The sequence below is a fragment of the Thermobia domestica genome, chromosome 12 (genome assembly GCF_964235325.1).
Source record: "Thermobia domestica chromosome 12, izTheDome1.hap1.1, whole genome shotgun sequence".
Classification (NCBI taxonomy): Eukaryota; Metazoa; Arthropoda; class Insecta; order Zygentoma; family Lepismatidae; genus Thermobia; species Thermobia domestica.
Window position 1 is genome coordinate 227,321,757 of NC_137465.1, and position 25,146 is coordinate 227,346,902.

The window sequence follows — 25,146 nt, forward strand, 5'->3', positions numbered from 1 at the left end:
AGGGAATTAACACAAGGACGATATAACGCTGGAAAGTGGCAGAAATGCAAATTAACACAAGGACGACATAACGCTGGAAAGTGGCAGAAATGTAGTTTACAAAGACATTATGGATACGGGACTTATGGTTAATTAAAATGAGGTGAAAGTACTGGGCCAAGAAAACAGAAGGATGATCCGAAGATGGAAAGAGGCCAGATTCATTGAAATCGAAGGTGATAATGTGAAGAATTGAAACTCCGGAATTAAAATTGATAAACAGTGGAATAAGTTATTAAGAAGCCGTAAGAGATAAATACTTTTTTCTTGGTTTTTCTGCTAATTCAGCATAGTTGGTCATTTCTTAGTTATTGAGTATATGTGCATATAGTGTCAATTGGGGGAAAGGCGTTAAGCACGTTCTGTATCTGCTTTTGATACTGTAAGGCGACTGGCTGTCAGCTGCCAATCAGGTTACAGGAAGTCTTTGGCTGCCTTCTAGTATTTAATCATCATCTACGTCATAATGTCTGATAAAGTTAAGTGTTTATAGTTGGCGAAACTGTCACAAGATAGTTTTGTAATAAAATCAGTTTGCTTTGCTCATTGTTTAATTTATTATTTATCTATTTATAATAGGCAAAGCTGTGTAATGACGAATAGCTGCTGAGTATTGATTAAATAACTTAAACAAATTTAAATGTATTAATAAGAAGATAGTGTATATAAAAATGTAATTATTTTTAACGACTATTCATCGATGGAATAATGTTGCTCGCAAAACAAATATAACTGCTGTGGTACTTGTGTCTTTTCTCTATCATTTGCTATTTATGTCATTTTTTAGACACATTTTATTTATATTTCTTAGAATCCGTTAATAACTTCGATTTCTCAGACCATAACATTCTTCCCTTATTTAACAATATTTCCCTCCCTTTTGGTGTTAATTTCTTATTTTGAGTATTCTCTCAATTCGAACGAATAAATTGACTTCTCACTTTTGATCCGACATTCGAAGTCAAGAAATATAGGTCCTATATATTTAATTAAGCAATAATATAATATTCATTTAGTTTACTTCTCATGAGTCGTGTCGATTAGTGGCGATTTGGGCTGAACAGAGCATTTATCTGGTGATAACCTTGGAAGAATGATGAGAGTAATGTACAATTTAGCTAATCTTTACCCTTAGAAAACAATGCAACGATTAATGTGTTTAAAAGACCTTTCATTATGTACACGACATGAAATACAAATGACATAATACAGCTGTTAATATATATATATATATATATATATATATATATATATACTATTTCAAATTTTTAGTAATCTATTCTTATATTTTTCAGCTTTTGTTGGAAAGAAAGGAAGGAGACAGAAGTGTAAAGATTGAGAACAAAATGCTTTATATTTGGTGTCACTGTCATTGTGCATATTTTATATCCTAAAAGTAACATGAACACAATATTTCAGGAAAGTACCGTAGCAGATTTCTAGTTTTCGATTCCAATTTAAAAGTTACAATGGAAGTATGTTCTACAAACAACTGAAACAAACTAACATATTACAAGATATAATTACGCACAAGAACCTGTAAATGATAATCCCACTCGTATCACCTTAAGGTACCTGCAAACTGTACAAACTGTTCGCATACATATCACATACCTAATTATGTGCATCATAGTGACATGTAAAATTGTATTGAGTTCATTATATTATGTACTCATTATACTCTCCATTAATTTCTTTCAACAAATAAAGCGTTACAATCTAGATGCGTTTCCTTTTGCTTAATTCATTTCATCGAATACTGAAACAAAAGAGAAAAAATTCTGTCACCCAAGTCACACGAAAAAGAGAAAAGGGCCACGATGATCAGTTGCATAGCGCTCGCCTCTTGCACGGGGGATTTCTGGCTTCCAAGAAAACAGAGAAAAAAAAATAATTCATAGTATTTTAAAGTGGCATATTAATTGTTATGATGAGTTACAATGATTTCTATCTATAAGTACTGTAAGTTCGATCAATGCCCAAGCTATGAACAGTAAAATGTAATTTTGAAAATACAATTAGGTTTTCTTACAGAAAATTTTGTCCGGGTTGGCAAAATATAAATGAGACAGTCTGAATGGCCACTATTCGGTAAAGGACGTGCCCTGAACAAGAGTAACATTTAATAGGAATTTAATTTACTTTAGCTTTGGGAGAAGGTAGCAGACGGTTGGACAACTCGAGCCCCAGAAAGTGTGCTTGGGAGAAACACCAATGCTTTTGAAACCAGAGGTGTGCACTCTATCATGGAACTATTATACTTAAATTATGGCAGTGACGCCACTTCTGATTTCAACTGCAGCATTTAAACTTCATGACTTTTGGTAAAGTTGCCCATGAGATGATATTTGAGGTTAGTTCGTCTCGAAAAGTATTGTAAAAATGGAGTTTTGTCTTGGAAAGTCTTATCTATTTCTATTGGTAAGTTCTCTTGTCACGTGTCTCATCTTATCTCGTGGGAAACAACTAATTTTTTGCACACAATAACGGACACATACGCAAGGCACCGGGAATTGATAATCTTGGTATGTAAACATACTATTAAATCGAGAAATATAACTTTTTTAGTTTGAAACATTTTTGGTTCATAACTAATATTAGTTTAAAGACAGGGTCGACCCTAGGCAATTTGCCGCCCCATACAATGGCATCATTTGTCGCACTCCAGAAAGAAAAAACTCTCAAAAGCCAGATTTTAAGTATGTTACCCCATCATGACAATGAAAGAGAGAGAAAATGCACTTGCATTCAGAAAGGTCTAAACCACTACGAACACAATCTCCTTGCGTATGTTTCTTTTTCTTTAAATAATAATTTATTACGTTTGTGAAAGATAAAACAAACACCCTGCAGAGGAAAGATTATATATATCAACCTTTAATCTCAATATATCAGTTTGCAATTCCAGTCCTACTAGCTCTTTTATCTATATTTCTTGATTTTCTTTCTACATCTGTTAAAAAATTAAAAGAAACTTGTTTCCACCTTCAATGATAAGGAACTTTTTTTTGTGTGACAAAGACAAGTCTGGTTTTCATAGCAATACTGTGATAATTAACTAAATGGAACAGATGTTCGCTATTGTATGTGTTCTTGTACTTGACAACAATCAAGCAATTCATGCTGGATTTGTTTGACCATTTAATTTATCACTGTCCATGTGGCATAAACTAATGCGACCTAAACATGATTTATGAATGTAGTATTTAAGTAGAAGATCAGCTTAGTAAATTTAACTACTATCATTATGAAGTCCCTTTCCAACATGAAATATTCATTTTAAATAATATTTGTATAGTTATAATAGATTTTGCCGCCCCTCAAAATTTGCCGCTTCGTGCAAATGCACGTGTTGCAAGTATGGTAGAGCCAGCCCTGTATGAAGGTAAGAAGTGTTCACCCGTGGAACTAAGAAAGCGTAAAATAAAACAATACACTGAGCAAGGCTATGTGATAACATGTAACAAAACACACAATCACATAATAGTTTCGATACTATAACTGCGTCTTCATCAGACTTCCACTCCTCCTGGCTGTTTGGGAGTTGGTCACCTCTTATATACTCTCTGTAGATCAACTTTTAATTAGGCTCCGACCCTTCATTAAAAGTAAAACTTGTGTGGTTTTCACTTTCACTTTTTAGCTGCACACGTGTCCAATTAAAAGTTTACTTTCCTTTTCCTGGATACATTCTGCCTTTTTGCTGCCTTTTTGTTTCCTTCCATATTCCTAAACAGTCATCTACATAACGGCAAAAAGAAGCAGTCTTTTCCCTCCTCTTTCAATTGTCTCCTTCTCCCATCGACTTATTATTATATCTGATAGTACTGACTCAAACAAGATCTTACATTAAGTCCTTTCTTCATTTTAAGGGAGACAGCTGGAGAAATTCATAAGAGACGTGGAAGTTGAAAAGAAAGGGATTAGACCAGAGAATGAAATAGAAGTAGATAAGGACATAAACTATTTAGATATGAAAATAAAGAAGTCGGAAGAAGGAGAGTTTATTACATCCTGGTACCAAAAAGAGTGTGCAGCGGGAGTGTATTGCCACAAACGAAGTGATGTGGATGAGGATACAAAGAAGAATTTCATAAAAAAGCATGGAGGAAAGAATATGAGACCTAAACACGAATGAAGAACAGAGGAAAAGGGATTTAAAGAAGTTCTGGACACAACTAAAGAGAAATGGATACAATGAAGAGGGTAGGATGACAAAGAACATAGCAAGAGAGAGGAAGAAGACAAGAACAAAAAATGGTTTGGAATAGAAAGCCTAGACAAAGAAACAGAGAAGATAAAGAGAATGCTTCGGAAAGCAGGAATAAAGACGTATAGAAAAGGAGGAAGCAGAATAGTTAAACTGGTGAGGAAAACCAAGAGAAAAGCAATAGCGGACAAAGACGAAAAGGGGGTAATATATACAGTAGGATGCGCAGAGTGTAACAAAATATACATAGGAGAAACAAAGAAGAAAATGGAAGAAAGGCTAAAACAGCACAAGGATGATGTAAGATTGAAAAGGGATAACAATGCGATATGGAAACACCAGAAAGAGACAAACCACAGAATAGGGTAGGAAGAAGCAGAGGTCATAGAAGTAGAGAAGAAAATGGAAAGAAGCCAGGGAGATTATGAAGGCAGGAGACAAGGTGATGAATTGGAATGAAGGATTTGCGATAAATAAAGAGTGGGAGAAGATTCTGCTTAAAGAAGAAGAAATGAAAAGGAAGAAGAAAGAAAGAGAACAAACTAATAAGAAAAATATGGATAATTAAAGGCAGAATGTATCCAGGAAAAGGAAAGTAAACTTTTAATTGGACACGTGTGCAGCTAAAAAGTGAAAGTGAAAACCACACAAGTTTTACTTTTAATGAAGGGTCGGAGCCTAATTAAAAGTTGATCTACAGAGAGTATATAAGAGGCGACCAACTCCCAGACAGCCAGAAGGAGTGGAAGTCTGATGAAGACGCAGTTATTGTATCGAAATTATTACGTGATTGTGTGTTTTGTTACATGTTATCACATAGCTTTGCTCAGTGTATTGTTTTGTTTTAGTACAAAATAGAAACAAGGCCTGATACAATAGTTTTAAAAAACTTTATAAACATTCTAAACATTTACAACTGTCAAGAAGGAAGTATTTTGTTCTTTGATGAAGTAAGTATATTACACGATTCTGTTGCTTCTTTCTTGGGAATCAAACATATATATTCCGAAATATTTTTAGAGTTTTCAAACGCAAAACCCCAAGGATCAGATAAATATTTTAATTTGTTCGCTTCGTGAGTTACTTTTTTCTTTCTTCACGATGCAGATCGTCAAAAACGTCAAACAAGGTCGCCTGAAGGAAAAAGAAAACGTCATATAGCAAATAGCAGTTTTTGACATGGGTTGAAGATCAATCTCTTGTAGCTCCAGAGAAGTTATTGATTAACTTAGCTTTTAATAATTAGTAATGGAATAGTCAGACAGTCATTAAGATGATCATTTCTCCTTGCCCATTTGTTATGGCCGCGAATAATGAGTATAAATCTCAGATATTACATGTTTTTTTTCTTCTTCTTGTTGTTGTTGTGTGTGTATGTGTATTTGTGTGTGTATTCGTGCACTTTGTACGTACCTTACGATAATTACATAAGGTAACTTTCACCAAATATATAAATTTCTCTAGGTTTGTCTTCTATACATAATTTGCATTACTAATTTCGTATAACTATACAAAATTAATTACAACTATATTCATACAATTCAATTCGATAAACATGCTAGAACAAATTTGGTGAATTACCAGAATGTACGTAGTACTTTTAAAGACCTTTGCGCTGGTCTAGTGACTACCCAATGCCGTAAACGTCGTGAACACCTAGTGGTCCACTTCGACATAGCGACGCGTCGAAGGATTGCCGCTAGTGTGCACTGGTGGCAGGTTTCGTCAAGTCGAGCCCGTAGCAGCAAGGACTTTATTTTGGTCCGCGCTTCTTCGATTTGTCGCGGAGAATCGCAAAGGGACCAACACGAACTATCAATAGCCATATGCATGCAGTTGTTATACAGGGTGTTTCAAAACAACACCAACAACGTTTGGGAGGTGATTCCTGACACCAAGATAAGACAAAAAGTATAGACCAACCTGGGTGCACAAATGATTTCATGATTCTTTTAGGAGTTATAGGCTCCTGAAAACATCAAAAATGAACTATAAGGGTCCATAGATCCTAAACTAACCTAACTTAACCTAACTTCCGCAACAATTTTTATAGAGGTAGTTGGTGAGTACTTCAAATTATAAGCCAGTAGCCAAAGTACCTCTAGAAAAATTGTTGCGTGAGTGCCTTAGGATTTTGAAACACGGATTTTTGGATAAGGCATATATTACTTCCTAAGTGAAGTCTTAACCAGACTACGGTAGGTCACAGTTTTGGAGCTATAGACCTTTAAAGTTCATTTTTTCATGTTTTCGGCAGTCTATAACTACGAAAGGAAGCATTTGTGCACCCAGGTTGGTCTATACTTTTTGTCTTATCTTGGTGTCAGGAATCACCTCCCAAACATTGTCAATGTTGTTTTGAAACACCCTGTATATTTTTCCTGACGAATTATTTCTAAAGTGAGGTCCGGCGATCAAGAGTAACCGCTGCCTCTACATCATGTAGTGAAAAATCTTGAAATGAGTGCGTAGAATTGCACGAATTTAGATGGTAACTGTCGCCGATTTTTAAAAAGTGAATACAGGAGAACTATGAAATAAAGTAAATAGATGAGCGTAATTTTATTATAAAATTACATGGCGAACGTATTTTATCTGATCTCAAACGGTTATCGTTCAATATACACGATTAAAGGAGCACTCTGATTGGAAAAAATAAAAAGACCTCAACGATTTATCCCTCTACAAGCATGGGTTTTTCTTTATTGCCTCTGTTAAGAAGTCGGAAGAACATGTACCTAGTAATTATAAGGTTAGTAGTTCGCGCTCACCCCAGGGCACTTTTTTCAGTGCTTTTTTAAGACTCATCTTGATGTAAACAAATCACACATATAGGCGATGTAAACAAATCATACATATTTTGGGGAAGTACTGTTGTGGTTCATTGGCGTTTCGCCGCGTCTCTACCGCTGGTGGTACAATTTTTAAAATAGAAGTGGGGCCACCGCGGATCGTCGCTGCAGGGCCGCCAATTTTTGGCGACATGTCGCTAGTTGCTCATCAGTTGTCAACCGACGCTTACGGCATGGGGTAGCGCGTGTGCTTTGATGCACGTGGTCCTGTGTTCGATTCCCGGTGTGAAAACACAAGATTTTTAATTTCACAATAATTCACTTAGGTTAGTCTTCTGTCTTCTTTAGACAAAGTGACATGACTTTAAACCAAAGAGGTTCATTATTACTACTAAATGTAAAATGTTCTTACTTCCCAGAAAATAAGTAATTTATAGAATGGAAATTTAATGCTTCCTGTCGGTTTGGATTGACAATCTACTTAATGAACTAAAGTATGAGTTTTTAAACTTCGCTTTGATGTTTAATTAAGAAGTTGCCATGTTTATAACATAAGACTTACATTTCACCCTTTTTTACTTTCATATTCAATCCACTGAGGACTTGTTTGACCGAAGATCCTCTACCATAATGTTTATAAATATTGGACAATGCAATCGCTACAATATCTTCTGGTTCTTCAACTTGAATTTCTTTGTCCAATTCTTCTTCTACCGATGCTTCTTCCAACACGCTCTCGTCATCCTCAGGCACAATTTCAGGTTGTATATCCTGAAGTTGTTTTGGTTGTATATCCTGAAGTTGCTCTCGTTGTATATCCTGAAGTTGCTTTGGTTGTATACCCTTTCTTATGGCTTCATCCAAATTTGTTTTCTTTCTTCTTATTGAAAAATTTCTCTTTCGGGGTTGCTAATGAAAAAGTGAAATAACATGTTTAAAATTCTACGAGTATAAAGACTACTTAAGTTTGGTCCGTGGTTATGGTAACAAACAGCAGAAGGTCATAACATTAAGAATGTTCTTTGTGACATTACCGATTGTGTTCATGTCTGCAAGCTCTGTATTCGGATAATTGCTCTGTATCACAGTTTTAAATATAACAATCTCTCTTTCAAAATTGCGAGATCTATTTTTAAACGACCCGCTCGGGAGAGTAATACTCCCGGAAGTACGTTTTTTCGCGCGCTACTCTAGCCATCTCTTTTACGCGCTATCCTAGTCAGTTGTTTTAAGTTGGTCACAAAATCTATATCATTTAGTACAAGGGGAACAAAACGAGCCTTATATCAGGGAGTACAAGGCCAACAAAACGAGCCCTGCGGGGCTTCTAACCCGTTCTTACTACTACTACTACTTATCTGCACAAAAGTAAGTAAATCACATTTTTTAGTATTATTTTCGTATTATTTTAATTTAATAAGTGTTATAAAAATGTAAAAAAAATATTAAAAAAAATTCCTTGGGCCGGGTTTGAACTCATGACTTTCGTTACTAGCATATAGCACTAGTCCACTCGGCCACGAGAACCGACAACGACAATCGTCTGAATTCTGCTATTTGAATGCAACGTGGCAAGACATAGATAACGCCAACCAATCAGAACTGTGTTTTTTCGTTCCTACTTCCGGGAGCATTACTCTCCTGAGTTAGTCCTATTTTTAACCTCTCCTCCTTTCAAAATATTATTAATTACTCTCACCTGTTTCTGAGAGCCTGTTTGAGCAAGCCGAAGCAGCAAAACTTCATCAACAATGTATTTGAAGCTTTTACCGGTTTGTTGGAGTATGGGATAAACCGAATACTAGTTCCGCGGGACATTTACAACGTAGATAACAGTAGAAGGGCATGTGACTTGTAGTCTTGTCCTATGAATAGCCTTGTTGGAATGTTAAAAGCTTTTAACTCTATATTGTTCCCTTATTTGACTGCAGGAGTGTCCAATGTTGGAAAGGGCGAAATATACACCTCAAAAAAAAAAAAAAAAAAAAGATAATTTTCGGCGATATGTTCGCATTGACAAGGAGGTCAAACTCATAATTGTGTTTCTAAAGACTGTGTAATTCTGTGGAAATCTAATTGCCAGAAAATATCAAATATATTACCATAACCACGAACCAACCTTGTGTAATGCCATTTACAATAAAATACAGTTAGTCATAAACTTCTGTTACGACTGTCGGCAAAATTGCATTTTGATCAATCGTTAGCGGACAATTTAGGCAACGATTACGCTGGTGTATCTGTAAACGAAATGCACTTTCTCTTGGAAAACATTTCATGAGTTTTAAAGTATGACATCCAAAGAAGGATAACGTTCATGAGGCCTAAACAGCAAAGACCTAAACAGCATGAGTCCTAAAAATATGAACATAAGACCTAAATTTTAGGTTTTCTGTCGCTTAGAACTTGTGCTATTTAACAAGGAGAAAGCAGACTTTGGTAAATGAACTTTGGGGCCATTTTTTTTGCAAGGTGATAGCGCACATTTAAAGTGTTCATATTACAAACTGGGAGAACGCAATGGCCTAATATAGCGGAGAAAAAGCGTCCCAAAGTTTTCGACTCGCCACATATATCGTACGATGTACAAAGTTACCAAGTGACGGCGTGGCAGTGTCAGTAGCGTCTGTGACTCACGCACAAAGGGTCCCGTGCTCGATCCCTGCTGGAGTGAACATTTTTTCCTTCAACCAATAAAGTAGCCATTGTAGGTACAAGTAAAATGTTAATTCACCATATTTCACCACCACCTAAACTGATTTGAGCCTTGATTACAGAATAAGTTGTTCGGATCACAAAAGTAGCTAGATTTGTAAGAAAGTCGCCAAATTGCCATTCAAAAATTACCAAAAAAGTCGCTAATCGGAAAAATAATTAATTGTCGCTATCCTGGAAGTCAAATCCCCTAGATTTAGCAACTTTCCCCCAAAATTGGCAACACTGATGTCAGTGCGTTACTGAGCTTAGGCCGCCCTACAAATTCCCTTGCCTGGAAGTGCGCTGCTGGAGACTGAAGCGCCGCGCGACGGCCAGTCTCCTTACTTTATAAACGGATCCTATATAAGCTCTCTCTCTCTCTCTCTCTCTCTCTCTCTATATATATATATATATATATATATATATATATATAAGTAGTAGTCCCCGACGTATGGCCAGCCGAGTCAGCAAAAATTTTTGTGACGTCATAGGTCAAAGGTCAATGACCTTGGCCCCGGGTCAATGACCTAGGGGTACCTAGGACCACCCCCTCTAAATTTTGGCAGGGGTACCTTGGCCCACCCCCTAAATTTTGGCAGGGGTACATAGGACCACCCCCCTTAAATTTTGGAAATTGCCAAATCTAAAAATTTGGTATGGTAGCCTAGGACCACAGTATGTACCTCTATCCGTATTGGGGGTCTATGTCGTTCCCTTTCATGGGTAAAAAATTGCCAAAAATTCAATTTTCGGAGGTTTTTGACCTAATTTATCCCCTTGGATGAGGTGTTGTTACCCTATATGGTTATATGGGCGTATACAGGGGTCCATTCCCTTTCATAAGACATGGGTATATTAATGCACCCCTTGAAAAATTTGGCAGGGGTACCTTGGCCCACCCCTTAAATTTTGGAAATTGCCCAATTTAAACATTGGGTATTATAGTACAGAACCCTAATATGTAGCATGATAAATTTGGGTGGTCCACCTCGTCCCCTTTTAGGGGTACAAAATTGCCAAAAATATAAACGTAAGCAATACGTTATACCACGTGTTTGGTTTTCGGCCTAATTTATCCTCTTTGATGAGGTGTTATTACCCTATATGGTTATATGGACGTATACAGGGGTCCATTACCTTTCATAAGACATAGGTATATTAATGCACCCCTTGAAAAATTTGGGAGGGGTACCTTGGACCACCCCTTAAATTTTGGAAATTGCCAAATCTAAAAATTGGGTGTGGTAGCCTAGGACCATAGTATGTACCTCTATCAGTATTGGGTGTCTATGTCGTTCCCTTTCATGGGTAAAAAATTGCCAAAAATTCAAATTTTCGGGGGTTTTTGACGTAATTTATCCCCTTGGATGAGGTGTTATTACCTTATATGGTTATATGGACGTATACAGGGGTCCATTACCTTTCATAAGACATGGGTATATTAATGCACCCCTTGAAAAATTTGGGAGGGGTACCTTGGCCCACCCCTTAAATTTTGGAAATTGACCAATTTAAACATTGGGTATTATAGTATAGGACCCTAATATCTATTATGATAAATTTGGGTGGTTCACCTCATTTCCTTCTAGGGGTACAAAATTGCCAAAAATATAAACGTAAGCAATACGTTATACCACGTGTTTGGTTTTTGGCTCAATTTATTCCCTTTGATGAGGTGTTATTACCTTATATAGTTATATGGTCATGTATAGGGGTCCATTACCATTCATAAGATGTGGGTATATTTGTGCACCCCCGGGAGGGGTACCTTGGCCCACCCCTTCAATTTTGGAAATTGACCAATTTAAACATTTGGTATTATAGTACTGCACCCTAACATGTATTATGATAAATTTGGGTGGTCCACCTCGTTCCCTTCTAGGGGTACAAATTTGCCAAAATATAAACGTAAGCAATACGTTGTACCACGTGTTTGGTATTTTGGCCCAATTTATTTTCTTGGATGAAGTCCTATTACCTTATATGGTTATGTATAGGGGTCTATTCCCTATCATAAGACATAGGTACATTTGTACACCCCCGGGAGGGGTACCTTGGCCCACCCCTTAAATTTTGGAAATTGCTTAATTTCAGCATGTGGTGTCATAGTACTGGACTCTAACATGTATTATGATAAATTTGGGTGGTCCACCTCGTTTCCTTCTAGGGGTACAAAATTGCCAAAATATAAACGTAAGCAATACGTTATACCGTGTGTTTGGTTTTTGGTCGATTTTATCCCCTTTGATGACGTGTTATTATCCTATTTAGTTATATGGTCATGTATAGGGGTCCATTACCATTCATAAGATATGGGTATATTTCTGCACCCCCGGGAGGGGTACTTTGGCCCACCCCTTTAATTTTGGAAATTGCCCAATTTAAACATTTGGTATTATAGTACAAGACCCTAATATGTATTATGATAAATTTGGGTGGTCCACCTCGTTCCCTTTTAGGGGTACAAAATTGCCAAATTTTAGTACAACCACGTGTTTGGTTTTTGACCTAATTTATTCCTTTGGATGAGGTCCTATTACCTTATATGGTAATGTATAGGTGTTCATTCCCTATCATAAGACATAGGTACATTGATGCACCCGGGAGGGGATTCGGTATCATAGTACATGACTCAACATGTATCATGATAAATTTGGGTGGTCCACATCGTTCTCTTTTAGGGGTACAAAATTGCTAAAATATAAACATAAGCAATATGTTGTACCATGTGTTTGGTTTTTGGTCCAATTTCTCCCCTTTGATGAGGTTTTATTACCTTATATGGTTATATGGTCATGTATATAGGTTCATTTCCTATTATAAGATATGGGTACATTGATGCATGCTTTAAAAATTTGGGAGGGGTATCTTGGCCCATCCACTCGGTTTTAGAAATTGTTTAATATAAGCATTTGGTATCTTCGTACAGGTCTTCAATATGTACCACTATAAATTTGGATGGCCACATCGTTCCCTTTTCATAGATAAAGAACTACCAAAAATCAAATTTTGGAGGTTATTGACTCCTATTTAGCACGTTATATGGTTTATTACCTCTATATGTTTATGTTCTCTTTTAAATTTGGGAATTATAAAATAACATAATTTGGTAAACGTTTCCTAGGACCCATGGTGTTTCTCTTATGGCCAAATATTCAAAATTTAAAGGTTATTAACCTGCTTTATTGTTAAATGAGTACAGGATTTATTACTTTTTCATAAGACACAGGTGTATTTGTGTACCAATCTTAAATTTTGGGAGGGGTACATTTCTTATTGTCATATCAATAATTGGTAATTGTTATTTGGGTAAATCATTGTCAAATATGAGTATGATCACGTGATCAGTTATTGACCTATGATGGGATTAGGAGTCCAGGACATTGGTACATTTAAACTTTGTAGGATAATTTGAGAATGCGTCATTGGTATTGATTATTACAGCCAAATATAAACGTAAGCAATACGATGTACCACGTGATTGACCTTGATGAGGTAGTGTACAGGGATACATAGCTAACCTTATTGAATCTTATGACTCATAGTCTTAAGGGAATACATGCTACAACACTGGCAAAGTTATTGTTGATGTAATTTGATTGGTTGATCACTATCTTTCGTGCAATCTGATTGGCTGATCACTATCTTTCGTGCAATCTGATTGGTTGCTGATTTTCAAATCTTTGCTGCATTCAGTTTTAAGTTTTGTTTAACATTTAAAAAAATCTTGGTTTCGTTCAACATTTTGCACTCACTGATAAATATGATCAAAACCGTTTATTTGTTAATCGAATAGTTAAAAACCGGATAAAGTTTGACGGTTAACCGTGAAACGTAAATTTTTTTAGTTTGAAAATTTTTTGTTTGAAAGTTTTTGTTTGAAAACTCTTGTTTCAAATTTGTGTTTGAATTTTTTTTGTTTCAGAATTTTGTTTGAAATTTGTTTCAAAATTTTTTGTTTGAAAATTTTTTTGTTTGAAATTTTTGTTGCAAAATTTTGTTTGAAATTTTTTTTGTTTAAAATTTTTTGTTCGAAATTTTTGTTTTGAAATTTTTCGTTTCCAAATTTTTTTTGTTTAAAATTTTTTTGCTTCGAATTTTATTTCAAAATTTTTGTTTGAAAGTTTTTGTTTGAAAACTCTTGTTTCAAATTTGTGTTTGAATTTTTTTGTTTCAGAATTTTGTTTGAAATTTGTTTCAAAATTTTTTGTTTGAAAATTTTTTTGTTTGAAATTTTTTGTTGCAAAATTTTGTTTGAAATTTTTTGTTTAAAATTTTTTGTTCGAAATTTTTGTTTTGAAATTTTTCGTTTCCAATTTTTTTTTTGTTTAAAATTTTTTTTGCTTCGAATTTTATTTCAAAATTTTGTTTAAAATTTTTGTTTGAAATTTTTCGTTTCCAAATTTTTTCGTTTCAAAATTTTGTTTCAAAGTTTGGTTTGACATTTTTAAAAGTTTGTGCACTCATTAGTAAAAAACCGGAACTGTTTAGAGCAAAAACCTCTGGCAACATTGTGGTGCACGTCAGAACATGATAATGCAACGTCATCAGTTTTTCATCATATATAAGTATCGTTCGAGTTAGTATTCATGATAACATCATCATGGCTACTTGTCTGCAGTTTCTAAACACGCGTGATGTGATGAAATCATTTACCAAGATTACTGATTTACAACAGAATGTACCTTATAGAATCTTAGCTAGCCAAATGATCCCTACAGAGTTTGGATTACGAATCGTAGTGAAGCTTGAAAATGATAAGAATATAATTTTACCAGCAAGATATTTACCCATGGAAGCATCAAAACAAGAAGAACTGTTACGTTTCTTAAATACTGGATCTGTATCTTTATGCTATAAAAGACTCTTGGGTCGAAGTCATCAATTTGAATTTAGTACACAGCCGGATTCGTCAGCAATTGTGATGAAATCATGAATTCAAACATCAACATGTCAGCCGTAGTTGTATGAATTTGGTTGGTAGCATGACGTCAGCAACTGTGATGAAACCATAAATTCAAACGTCAGCACATTCCTTACCAATGACGTCAGCAATAACTATAAACCAGCAAATACAGTGTCATCCCACGAAATCATTTGAGCAAGTGCTTTTCAGGAGGAAAGATGTGTACTTCTAACGATAAAGAATTCATCTTCGCAAGCTATTATCCAATAAACAAAACATGTGATGATTGGTATCAGTGCTAGAACATTTGAACCAGTAATTCGATTGGGCAAAGCAGAACAATTTGGTGTACAACTGACCTGTGAAGAATGGCACGAATCGACCAAATGAATGATTATTTTCATGATGATCTAAATGTGACCATAGTCAAATCATTAGACTCAAATCATGAAGTGGTGATGCGTACAGTCCTCGAAGAGAAGATGGTGCTGTTACGTAAAAAGAGTACATTCCATGTCCCTCGCAATACGGTGTATCTAACACAAACGGAATGGAACAAATTCATCAGCGTATTTCAGTGTGTGAAACATGCAGTGGAAGTGTGCAACAAACTAGTATATTCCTGAAAAAGTACTATTTTGAAAAATGTGTCATGCATATTGTACATCATGTATCTAGATATTGTGATGGTTGTTCGTGGGTGCATACCTGCATTGATAAACAGTTTATTTGTGATCAAATGGACATTGAGTTTCCACCAATTGATATTGCAATAGACCTTAAAAGACTTCAATTGGAATTAAAATTATACGCTAAAGACAAACTAGTGCAAGAAGTTCAAAATACATTGTATCGACAATATCCAGAACCACTATCTGGTATGGATGTATGTGGAGTGTAATAAAATGATCCATTTCAATGAATTGTGTTTTTTTTTCATTTCAAGTACAACCCCAGGTTCTGACGTGTACTATTGCACCACAATGTTGTCAAAGGTTTTTGTTCTAAACAGTTCCGGTTCCTTACTAATGAGTGCACAAACTTTTAAAAATGTCAAACCAAACTTTGAAACAAAAAATTAGAACAAAAATCTTTGAAACAAAATTTTGAAACGAAAAAAAAATTCAAACAAAAAATTTCAAACGAAAAAAATTCAAACAAAATTTTGAAACGAAAAAAATTTCAAACAAAATTTTGAAACAAAAAATTTCAAACAAAAAATTTGGAAACGAAAAATTTCAAACAAAAATTTTAAACAAAATTTTGAAATAAAATTCGAAGCAAAAAAATTTTAAACAAAAAAATTTTGAAACAAATTTCAAACAAAATTCTGAAACAAAAAAAATTCAAACACAAATTTGAAACAAGAGTTTTCAAACAAAAACTTTCAAACAAAAAATTTTCAAACTAAAAAAATTTTACGTTTCACGGTTAACCGTCAAACTTTATCCGGTTTTTAACTATTCGATTAACAAATAAACGGTTTTGATCATATTTATCAGTGAGTGCAAAATGTTGAACGAAAGCAAGATTTTTTAAATGTTAAACAAAACTTAAAACTGAATGCAGCAAAGATTTGAAAATCAGCAACCAATCAGATTGCACGAAAGATAGTGTTCAGCCAATCAGATTGCACGAAAGATAGTGATCAACCAATCAAATTACATCAACAATAACTTTGCCAGTGTTGTAGCATGTATTCCCTTAAGACTATGAGTCATAAGATTCAATAAGGTTAGCTATGTATCCCTGTACACTACCTCATCAAGGTCAATCACGTGGTACATCGTATTGCTTACGTTTATATTTGGCTGTAATAATCAATACCAATGACGCATTCTCAAATTATCCTACAAAGTTTAAATGTACCAATGTCCTGGACTCCTAATCCCATCATAGGTCAATAACTGATCACGTGATCATACTCATATTTGACAATGATTTACCCAAATAACAATTACCAATTATTGATATGACAATAAGAAATGTACCCCTCCCAAAATTTAAGATTGGTACACAAATACACCTGTGTCTTATGAAAAAGTAATAAATCCTGTACTCATTTAACAATAAAGCAGGTTAATAACCTTTAAATTTTGAATATTTGGCCATAAGAGAAACACCATGGGTCCTAGAAAACGTTTACCAAATTATGTTATTTTATAATTCCCAAATTTAAAAGAGAACATAAACATATAGAGGTAATAAACCATATAACGTGCTAAATAGGAGTCAATAACCTCCAAAATTTGATTTTTGGTAGTTCTTTATCTATGAAAAGGGAACGATGTGGCCATCCAAATTTATAGTGGTACATATTGAAGACCTGTACGAAGATACCAAATGCTTATATTAAACAATTTCTAAAACCGAGTGGATGGGCCAAGATACCCCTCCCAAATTTTTAAAGCATGCATCAATGTACCCATATCTTATAATAGGAAATGAACCTATATACATGACCATATAACCATATAAGGTAATAAAACCTCATCAAAGGGGAGAAATTGGACCAAAAACCAAACACATGGTACAACATATTGCTTATGTTTATATTTTAGCAATTTTGTACCCCTAAAAGAGAACGATGTGGACCACCCAAATTTATCATGATACATGTTGAGTCATGTACTATGATACCGAATCCCCTCCCGGGTGCATCAATGTACCTATGTCTTATGATAGGGAATGAACACCTATACATTACCATATAAGGTAATAGGACCTCATCCAAAGGAATAAATTAGGTCAAAAACCAAACACGTGGTTGTACTAAAATTTGGCAATTTTGTACCCCTAAAAGGGAACGAGGTGGACCACCCAAATTTATCATAATACATATTAGGGTCTTGTACTATAATACCAAATGTTTAAATTGGGCAATTTCCAAAATTAAAGGGGTGGGCCAAAGTACCCCTCCCGGGGGTGCAGAAATATACCCATATCTTATGAATGGTAATGGACCCCTATACATGACCATATAACTAAATAGGATAATAACACGTCATCAAAGGGGATAAAATCGACCAAAAACCAAACACACGGTATAACGTATTGCTTACGTTTATATTTTGGCAATTTTGTACCCCTAGAAGGAAACGAGGTGGACCACCCAAATTTATCATAATACATGTTAGAGTCCAGTACTATGACACCACATGCTGAAATTAAGCAATTTCCAAAATTTAAGGGGTGGGCCAAGGTACCCCTCCCGGGGGTGTACAAATGTACCTATGTCTTATGATAGGGAATAGACCCCTATACATAACCATATAAGGTAATAGGACTTCATCCAAGAAAATAAATTGGGCCAAAATACCAAACACGTGGTACAACGTATTGCTTACGTTTATATTTTGGCAAATTTGTACCCCTAGAAGGGAACGAGGTGGACCACCCAAATTTATCATAATACATGTTAGGGTGCAGTACTATAATACCAAATGTTTAAATTGGTCAATTTCCAAAATTGAAGGGGTGGGCCAAGGTACCCCTCCCGGGGGTGCACAAATATACCCACATCTTATGAATGGTAATGGACCCCTATACATGACCATATAACTATATAAGGTAATAACACCTCATCAAAGGGAATAAATTGAGCCAAAAACCAAACACGTGGTATAACGTATTGCTTACGTTTATATTTTTGGCAATTTTGTACCCCTAGAAGGAAATGAGGTGAACCACCCAAATTTATCATAATAGATATTAGGGTCCTATACTATAATACCCAATGTTTAAATTGGTCAATTTCCAAAATTTAAGGGGTGGGCCAAGGTACCCCTCCCAAATTTTTCAAGGGGTGCATTAATATACCCATGTCTTATGAAAGGTAATGGACCCCTGTATACGTCCATATAACCATATAAGGTAATAACACCTCATCCAAGGGGATAAATTACGTCAAAAACCCCCGAAAATTTGAATTTTTGGCAATTTTTTACCCATGAAAGGGAACGACATAGACACCCAATACTGATAGAGGTACATACTATGGTCCTAGGCTACCACACCCAATTTTTAGATTTGGCAATTTCCAAAATTTAAGGGGTGGTCCAAGGTACCCCTCCCAAATTTTTCAAGGGGTGCATTAATATACCTATGTCTTATGAAAGGTAATGGACCCCTGTATACGTCCATATAACCATATAGGGTAATAACACCTCATCAAAGAGGATAAATTAGGCCGAAAACCAAACACGTGGTATAACGTATTGCTTACGTTTATATTTTTGGCAATTTTGTACCCCTAAAAGGGGACGAGGTGGACCACCCAAATTTATCATGCTACATATTAGGGTTCTGTACTATAATACCCAATGTTTAAATTGGGCAATTTCCAAAATTTAAGGGGTGGGCCAAGGTACCCCTGCCAAATTTTTCAAGGGGTGCATTAATATACCCATGTCTTATGAAAGGGAATGGACCCCTGTATACGCCCATATAACCATATAGGGTAACAACACCTCATCCAAGGGGATAAATTAGGTCAAAAACCTCCGAAAATTGAATTTTTGGCAATTTTTTACCCATGAAAGGGAACGACATAGACCCCCAATACGGATAGAGGTACATACTGTGGTCCTAGGCTACCATACCAAATTTTTAGATTTGGCAATTTCCAAAATTTAAGGGGGGTGGTCCTATGTACCCCTGCCAAAATTTAGGGGGTGGGCCAAGGTACCCCTGCCAAAATTTAGAGGGGGTGGTCCTAGGTACCCCTAGGTCATTGACCCGGGGCCAAGGTCATTGACCTTTGACCTATGACGTCACAAAAATTTTTGCTGACTCGGCTGGCCATACGTCGGGGACTACTACTATATATTCACTACATATGCATGCTGTTTCTACAGTATTGTGGGATAGTAGTACCACAAGATATTTTTAGGATTTGTGCCGTTTCGAACTAGAGCATGTGAGGTTCAATGCAGGACCAGTGCCGCGTCTCCCCAAAGAATAAAGTTACTTATGTAGAGGTTTTATAAGACATCCAAGCGAGAGGGAGACTTTGATGACTTCAAATAATATCTGTTTTCATTTGTTAATTACATTTAGTTTATTTGTAAGGTCAAAATTTAAACATATATGTCCTTGTGCAGAGTCGTTTTTACCGTTGTATTAAGAGCTTGACTAATGCCTGATGCTAACTTCCGTATTCAGTAACGCGTAAGTTAAGTTATCAACGATTTATATCGAGAAAGGTCAACCTTGACTTTTTCAGAGGATTGTCCAAACACTTTAGGAGAAATCAAGTTAAGTGAGACGACCCGCTCGGGAGAGTAATACTTCCGGAAGTACGTTTTTCCTCGCGCTACTCTAGCCAGCTGTTTTACGCGCTATCCTAGCCAGTTTTAAGTTGGTCACTAAATTTATATCATGAAGTACAAGGGGAACAAAACGAGCCCTATATCATGGAGTACAAGGACGTAAGTACTACAACTACTTATCTGCACAAAAGTAAATAAATCACTTTTTTAAGTATTATTTTCATATTATTTTAATTTAATAAGTGTTATAAAAATGTAAAAAAACTTTCCTTGGGCCGGGTTTGAACTCACGCCAAGAGAGTTTTATTACTAACATATAGCGCTAGCCCACTTTTAAAAAAAAAAAACTTCCTGACTTATTTTCTACTTCAACCACTTTTCAGGACTACTTGACACTACAGGGACACGAACACAGAAACATCGAGGACAGTTAAAATTCCACCCTTGCTACTACAGAGGGACTCGAACCCCCAATGGACTTCACCTCACGATCATCAGCCTAACGCCTCAGACCGCTCGACTACACCCACCGGCTAGCAAACTCGCCCTCGAAGGCCGACAGCAGCAAGCGTTTGATTTCTGCTATTTTAGTGAAACGTGGCAAGAAGTGGATAACGCCAACCAATCAGAACTGTGTTTCTCGTTTCTACTTCCGGGAGCATTACTCTCCCGAGCTAGTCCTTAAGTGAGTCCTATTCTCTCTTATATTGATTTCTCACGGGCGACTTCAGGATTTTAATTTTGGATAGGCCTACTCCCTCGCTTTGGATACATATACACATTTGATTGATTAATGGCATTAGGAAATTACGTTTACAGTAGTGGTTGATGCTATTTGTTAAATAATTATCTTATATTTACTCTTTATTGTATTTAGTGATTATATATTTTTAAAAATTTTTGGGTAGGCCTGTGCCTACCCGGCCTACCCGCTAAAACCAGCTGTGATTTCTCCTATTGTATTTGGACAACCCTGCGGAAAAGTCGTGGTTGGCCTAGTTTTCGATAAATATCGAGTTAGTCAAGCTCTTAATACAATGCTAAAATGATTCTGCATAAGGCCTGTCTGCATGCGCACGAGACAAGATTTGTGGCTGTCTCGTCTCGAAAATGTGCTGTAAAAGTGATGTCTCGACTCGAAAAATGTATATTTCTCTATTGTAAGAGTCGTGTCTAGACTCGAATTTTGTCAGGAAAATCCTGTCTAGACTCGTCTCGTGCGCATCCCTATGCATAAGGCCTGTAATCATGTTTACATATACAATTGATGATATTTCTATAATATTAGTAGCAGTAGCTATTCTATTAGTGATACATTATTACTAGGATCAGTGCTAACAATATTATCATTTCGCTTATTATTATAGGTTGTTGATAATAATAACCCACTTACCCATCTTTTACAATCGGTCATAAGTCAACTATTAACGGTATTTCATACACCAATGATCAAGCTTTGGTAAACAACATGCATTATATATAAATAGTATAGTTAGATAACATATACAAAAAGTTAGTAAATAAGAAAAAAACATTACAAGAATTAAGGTAATTCATCATAGTCGACTTGTTGGTTGATTACAAATTAAGCTAATGTCAATTTTTCAGACACATGAATGTATCAGGTGGAATTCATTGTTTAAAATAGAACATGATCCCTAAGAAATACATTTATTTGGATAACCCTCGCAGCTTTTCGACATGTAAATAATGACTGAATACTTTAGGTTAGGTTAGATTTGGTTTCGTCTACTAAGTTAGTACTACATAGGTTATTGCGGCGGGAGTTATCGAAACTTAACTTCTAATAAAGTTTGTATATAAGACAAGTACAAGAATTGAATCGATACAACGGATGTCGCAATCACATAGTCTGCAATCCAAGATCTCCTTGCACCAGAGATAAGGACCTAACCTACTTTAATAACTAAGTCTTGAAATATTCGGATTAACTGGCGCAAATGGCTGCCCCGAAATGCAAAATGTACGGAGAAAGCAACAGAATCAATGAAATGTCATCATAAGAATAACAAAAAAATAATAATAATAATAATAATAATAATAATAAGTAATGAATGTCATCAGTGCAGGTTGATTAATACAGAAGAAAACCGATGTTAATTTCTGGACCACATGAGTTCGCGGCAGGCCGGTAGCCAACCCAAAAATGTAGGGGGGCGGTAGAATTTAGGGGTTAAGTTTAGAGTTGCCCCTCCATTTTTTATTTAAAAAAAATAGGAAAATTTACAGGAGAAATGGGATAAGAAATAATTATTTGAGGTTCTTATGTGATATTTAAATGTGTAACTTTGGCGGTAAAGTTATGTTTAATACGAGATATCATAGGTAGATGTGGGTATTATTTGCAAGACGCAAAAGGTTTAGATGATTCAGGAGCATTGTAGTCGTATAGGATGGCGAATCGGTGCGTTGAATGTGATATTTCAGCATTGAATTTGACATAATTATATAAGAATAATGAATAGAATCTATTAATTTTTTATGAGAACCACGGATTACTGAATTTAAGTGATAATTGAAGCTTCTATGAGAACCGGTTCCAGTCACTGTTCTAGTCTAACTAGTTTTATTAAACTAACCAAACCTAAAGTAACTTAACCTAATCTAAACTAACTTACCCTAACAATGTTTAATGGTTTAGTTGCTTTTTTGTAGGTTTGAAACTGGAGGGGTAACCCTAAACTTAAGCCGAATTTAGGGGGGGGCGACCCATCCATATTATAGTTCATCGCCATATTATAGTTCATTTGCAAACCTACCGTGAAAATTTTAGGGGGGCCAGTGAAAATTTAGGGGGTCCCGGCCCACCCTAGCCCTCCGTGGATACGGGCCTGGTTCGCGGATTGATGCAATATGAGGTGAACAGGCAGTAGAGCATCATATGACAGTATTTCAAACCTACTACCAGTATGTTATTAACTAACCTAAGATGTGTATGCTGCTGTAATGGAGTGAAATACATAAATAAAGAGCGGAAACTAGTAACATGGGAGTTGCATTTGATAAATGTACTGAAATGGGGCAAAATTTTGGGTGATATCTCATGTTATGTTGACATAAATTTGTAAAATCCACGGAAGAAGTTGTGTGTTTGATTTGGCAATAGGATTATAAAAGTAATACAAAAAATCGGGATATTGAACATTAAATGCACAATAAGGTAGAAGTACGAAATGGAAAGTGTGCTCTATACCACATAATACTCAATAACAAAGACATGATGAAAGGAAGTGCTATGTCAAGGCAGTGTGCAAGCTGATAATATAAGTGTTGCAAAGCTTTGCCGTAGCAGTTTCGAAGCTATATCTTCTATCGCAGTGAGAAGTTAAGGATTCATTGTTTTAGTAATTTCTGAGTAGTGCGTAGTTTGCAACACTTAACAGTTCGAAGGTACTAATTTTGATCATTAATACTATATAGATGCATATGGATCAGGGGCGTCATTTAGGGGGCAGGGAGGGGCATTTGCCCCCCTGTCTTTGAGATGTATATAGATTTTATCAATAGAATAGTAGTAAATAAGTGAGAGGCGAAATTTTACTAATATCAAGGGGTCTTGCCCCCCCCCCCCAAGCAAAATCTGAAATGACGCTCCTGATATGGATGTGGAAAGAGCAAAGGAATCATGGAAATAAAGACATATTTGTGATTAGTGAAGGCCTGTAAGGTATATTAAAGTAGGAACAGACAAGTAGTAATACAACGTTGAGAATAGGTTCATGTGGTTCTTATCTGAGGCCCCATCTATGGTAGTTTAGTCTTATACCCTATTTGTGACGCGATTTTCGTATTATCTATACGCAATTTCAACTATATTCATTATAAAACTTTTCTGTTGCATGTGTATCACGATTTTCTTTTAGGAGGCCTCATCCCGGCAAATTAAAATACCGCTAATTTTACAGTAATTAAGTTATATCTCCCAATAGATAAAAGATAATCGAAATGTGAAACAAGAACATTCTAGACAATATTATTTTGCGTGAGGTACAGTTATCACAAGTCACCTAGTGGCTTTCTGTTTTCAGCCGTTTAGAAACGCGAAAATAAATGCCGATTTTCATAATGGCTCGAAATCGAAAGCAGATAAGTGAATCGTGATAACAGTAGCTCATGTAAAATTATATTGTCTAGGGCGCTCTTGTTCTACATTTCGATTATATTTTATCTATTGGGAGATATCACTTAATTACTGTAAAATTAGCGGTATATTAATTTTGCCGGGACGAAGCCTCTTAAGGAAAATTAACTTCTCATAATATTTAGAATCCTCTCTGTAAATATCTGTCTCATGTTAAATTAAATAGTTAAATCGAACATGAAGATAGTAAGTTCATTGGGACTAAACATTTTAAAACTATTAAAATTAATGGGAAAATTTGGCAATTCACTACATGATAGACATTTCATACTTTATATAAGTGCCTCAGCAATATTTTAGTAGATGTACATACCATTTCAGAAAAAAATAATATCATAGGATAAATAATTAGCATCACATTATGTGAAAATTAACCTCATTTGTATTCTTATATTGTTTTACTATACAGTACCTTTCTACTGTCGTCTGCCATCTTAAAAATTAAAACCTCAAACCCAAATCCTTTTCTGAAGAGGAAAAATATTTATTACGGCGCAGACATCAGTCCAAGTCGTCATTTGTAAAATCAGAGGCTGCATTAACGTTTAAGTTCTTCCTTCTCTTTACTTCTTTTGTTAAGGAGCTTGGAGTTTGATTCTCAGTGGCGAATCTACGCCGGGGCCTAGGCTCCCAGTTTTTGAGTGACAAAAATAATTGAAACTCGAATAATTTTATATTTTTGAAAGTTTATACTGAGTATTCTCTTTTATCTTTATTTAACATTTCTACGGTAACATTAATAGTGGTGAGTTGCACATTTATATTCAACACGTATTTTCTCCAACCATTTCTAACTTGAATGTTAATTACACATTATTTTGCTATATAAAAAGCAATGTCTTGTGACATTTAGCTACCGTACTTGTAAATGCCTACAATTTATTAATTGCTAATTCGTACTTAATATCTAACTATAACTGGTGAAAGGAATGATTATTATTATTTTTATTTTATTTCTAGTTCTTGTCAACGAAGTTCATAAACGGATTTCAAATTAAAATGATTTTCATGGACTCATGATATACCTATCACAGTCTGGGTTCTGGCTGTCTCCCCCCCCCCCTCCCTCA

The 25,146-nt window shown here is 35.5% G+C and overlaps 1 protein-coding gene across 1 annotated transcript in view; it reads right to left on the reverse strand.

Moving 5' to 3' along the window:
- Positions 1–24,513, reverse strand: part of LOC145667076 (ABC transporter G family member 20-like) — a 212,112-nt gene extending 187,599 nt beyond the window's left edge. The window contains exons 1-2 of the mRNA XM_081734790.1: positions 24,489–24,513; positions 7,604–7,950 (exon numbers count right to left, since the gene is read on the reverse strand). Of these exons, the coding sequence (XP_081590916.1) occupies positions 7,604–7,950; positions 24,489–24,509 (368 nt within the window). The 5' untranslated portion in view covers positions 24,510–24,513. The remainder of the gene's footprint in view (positions 1–7,603; positions 7,951–24,488) is intronic.
- Positions 24,514–25,146: the final 633 nt, after the last annotated feature.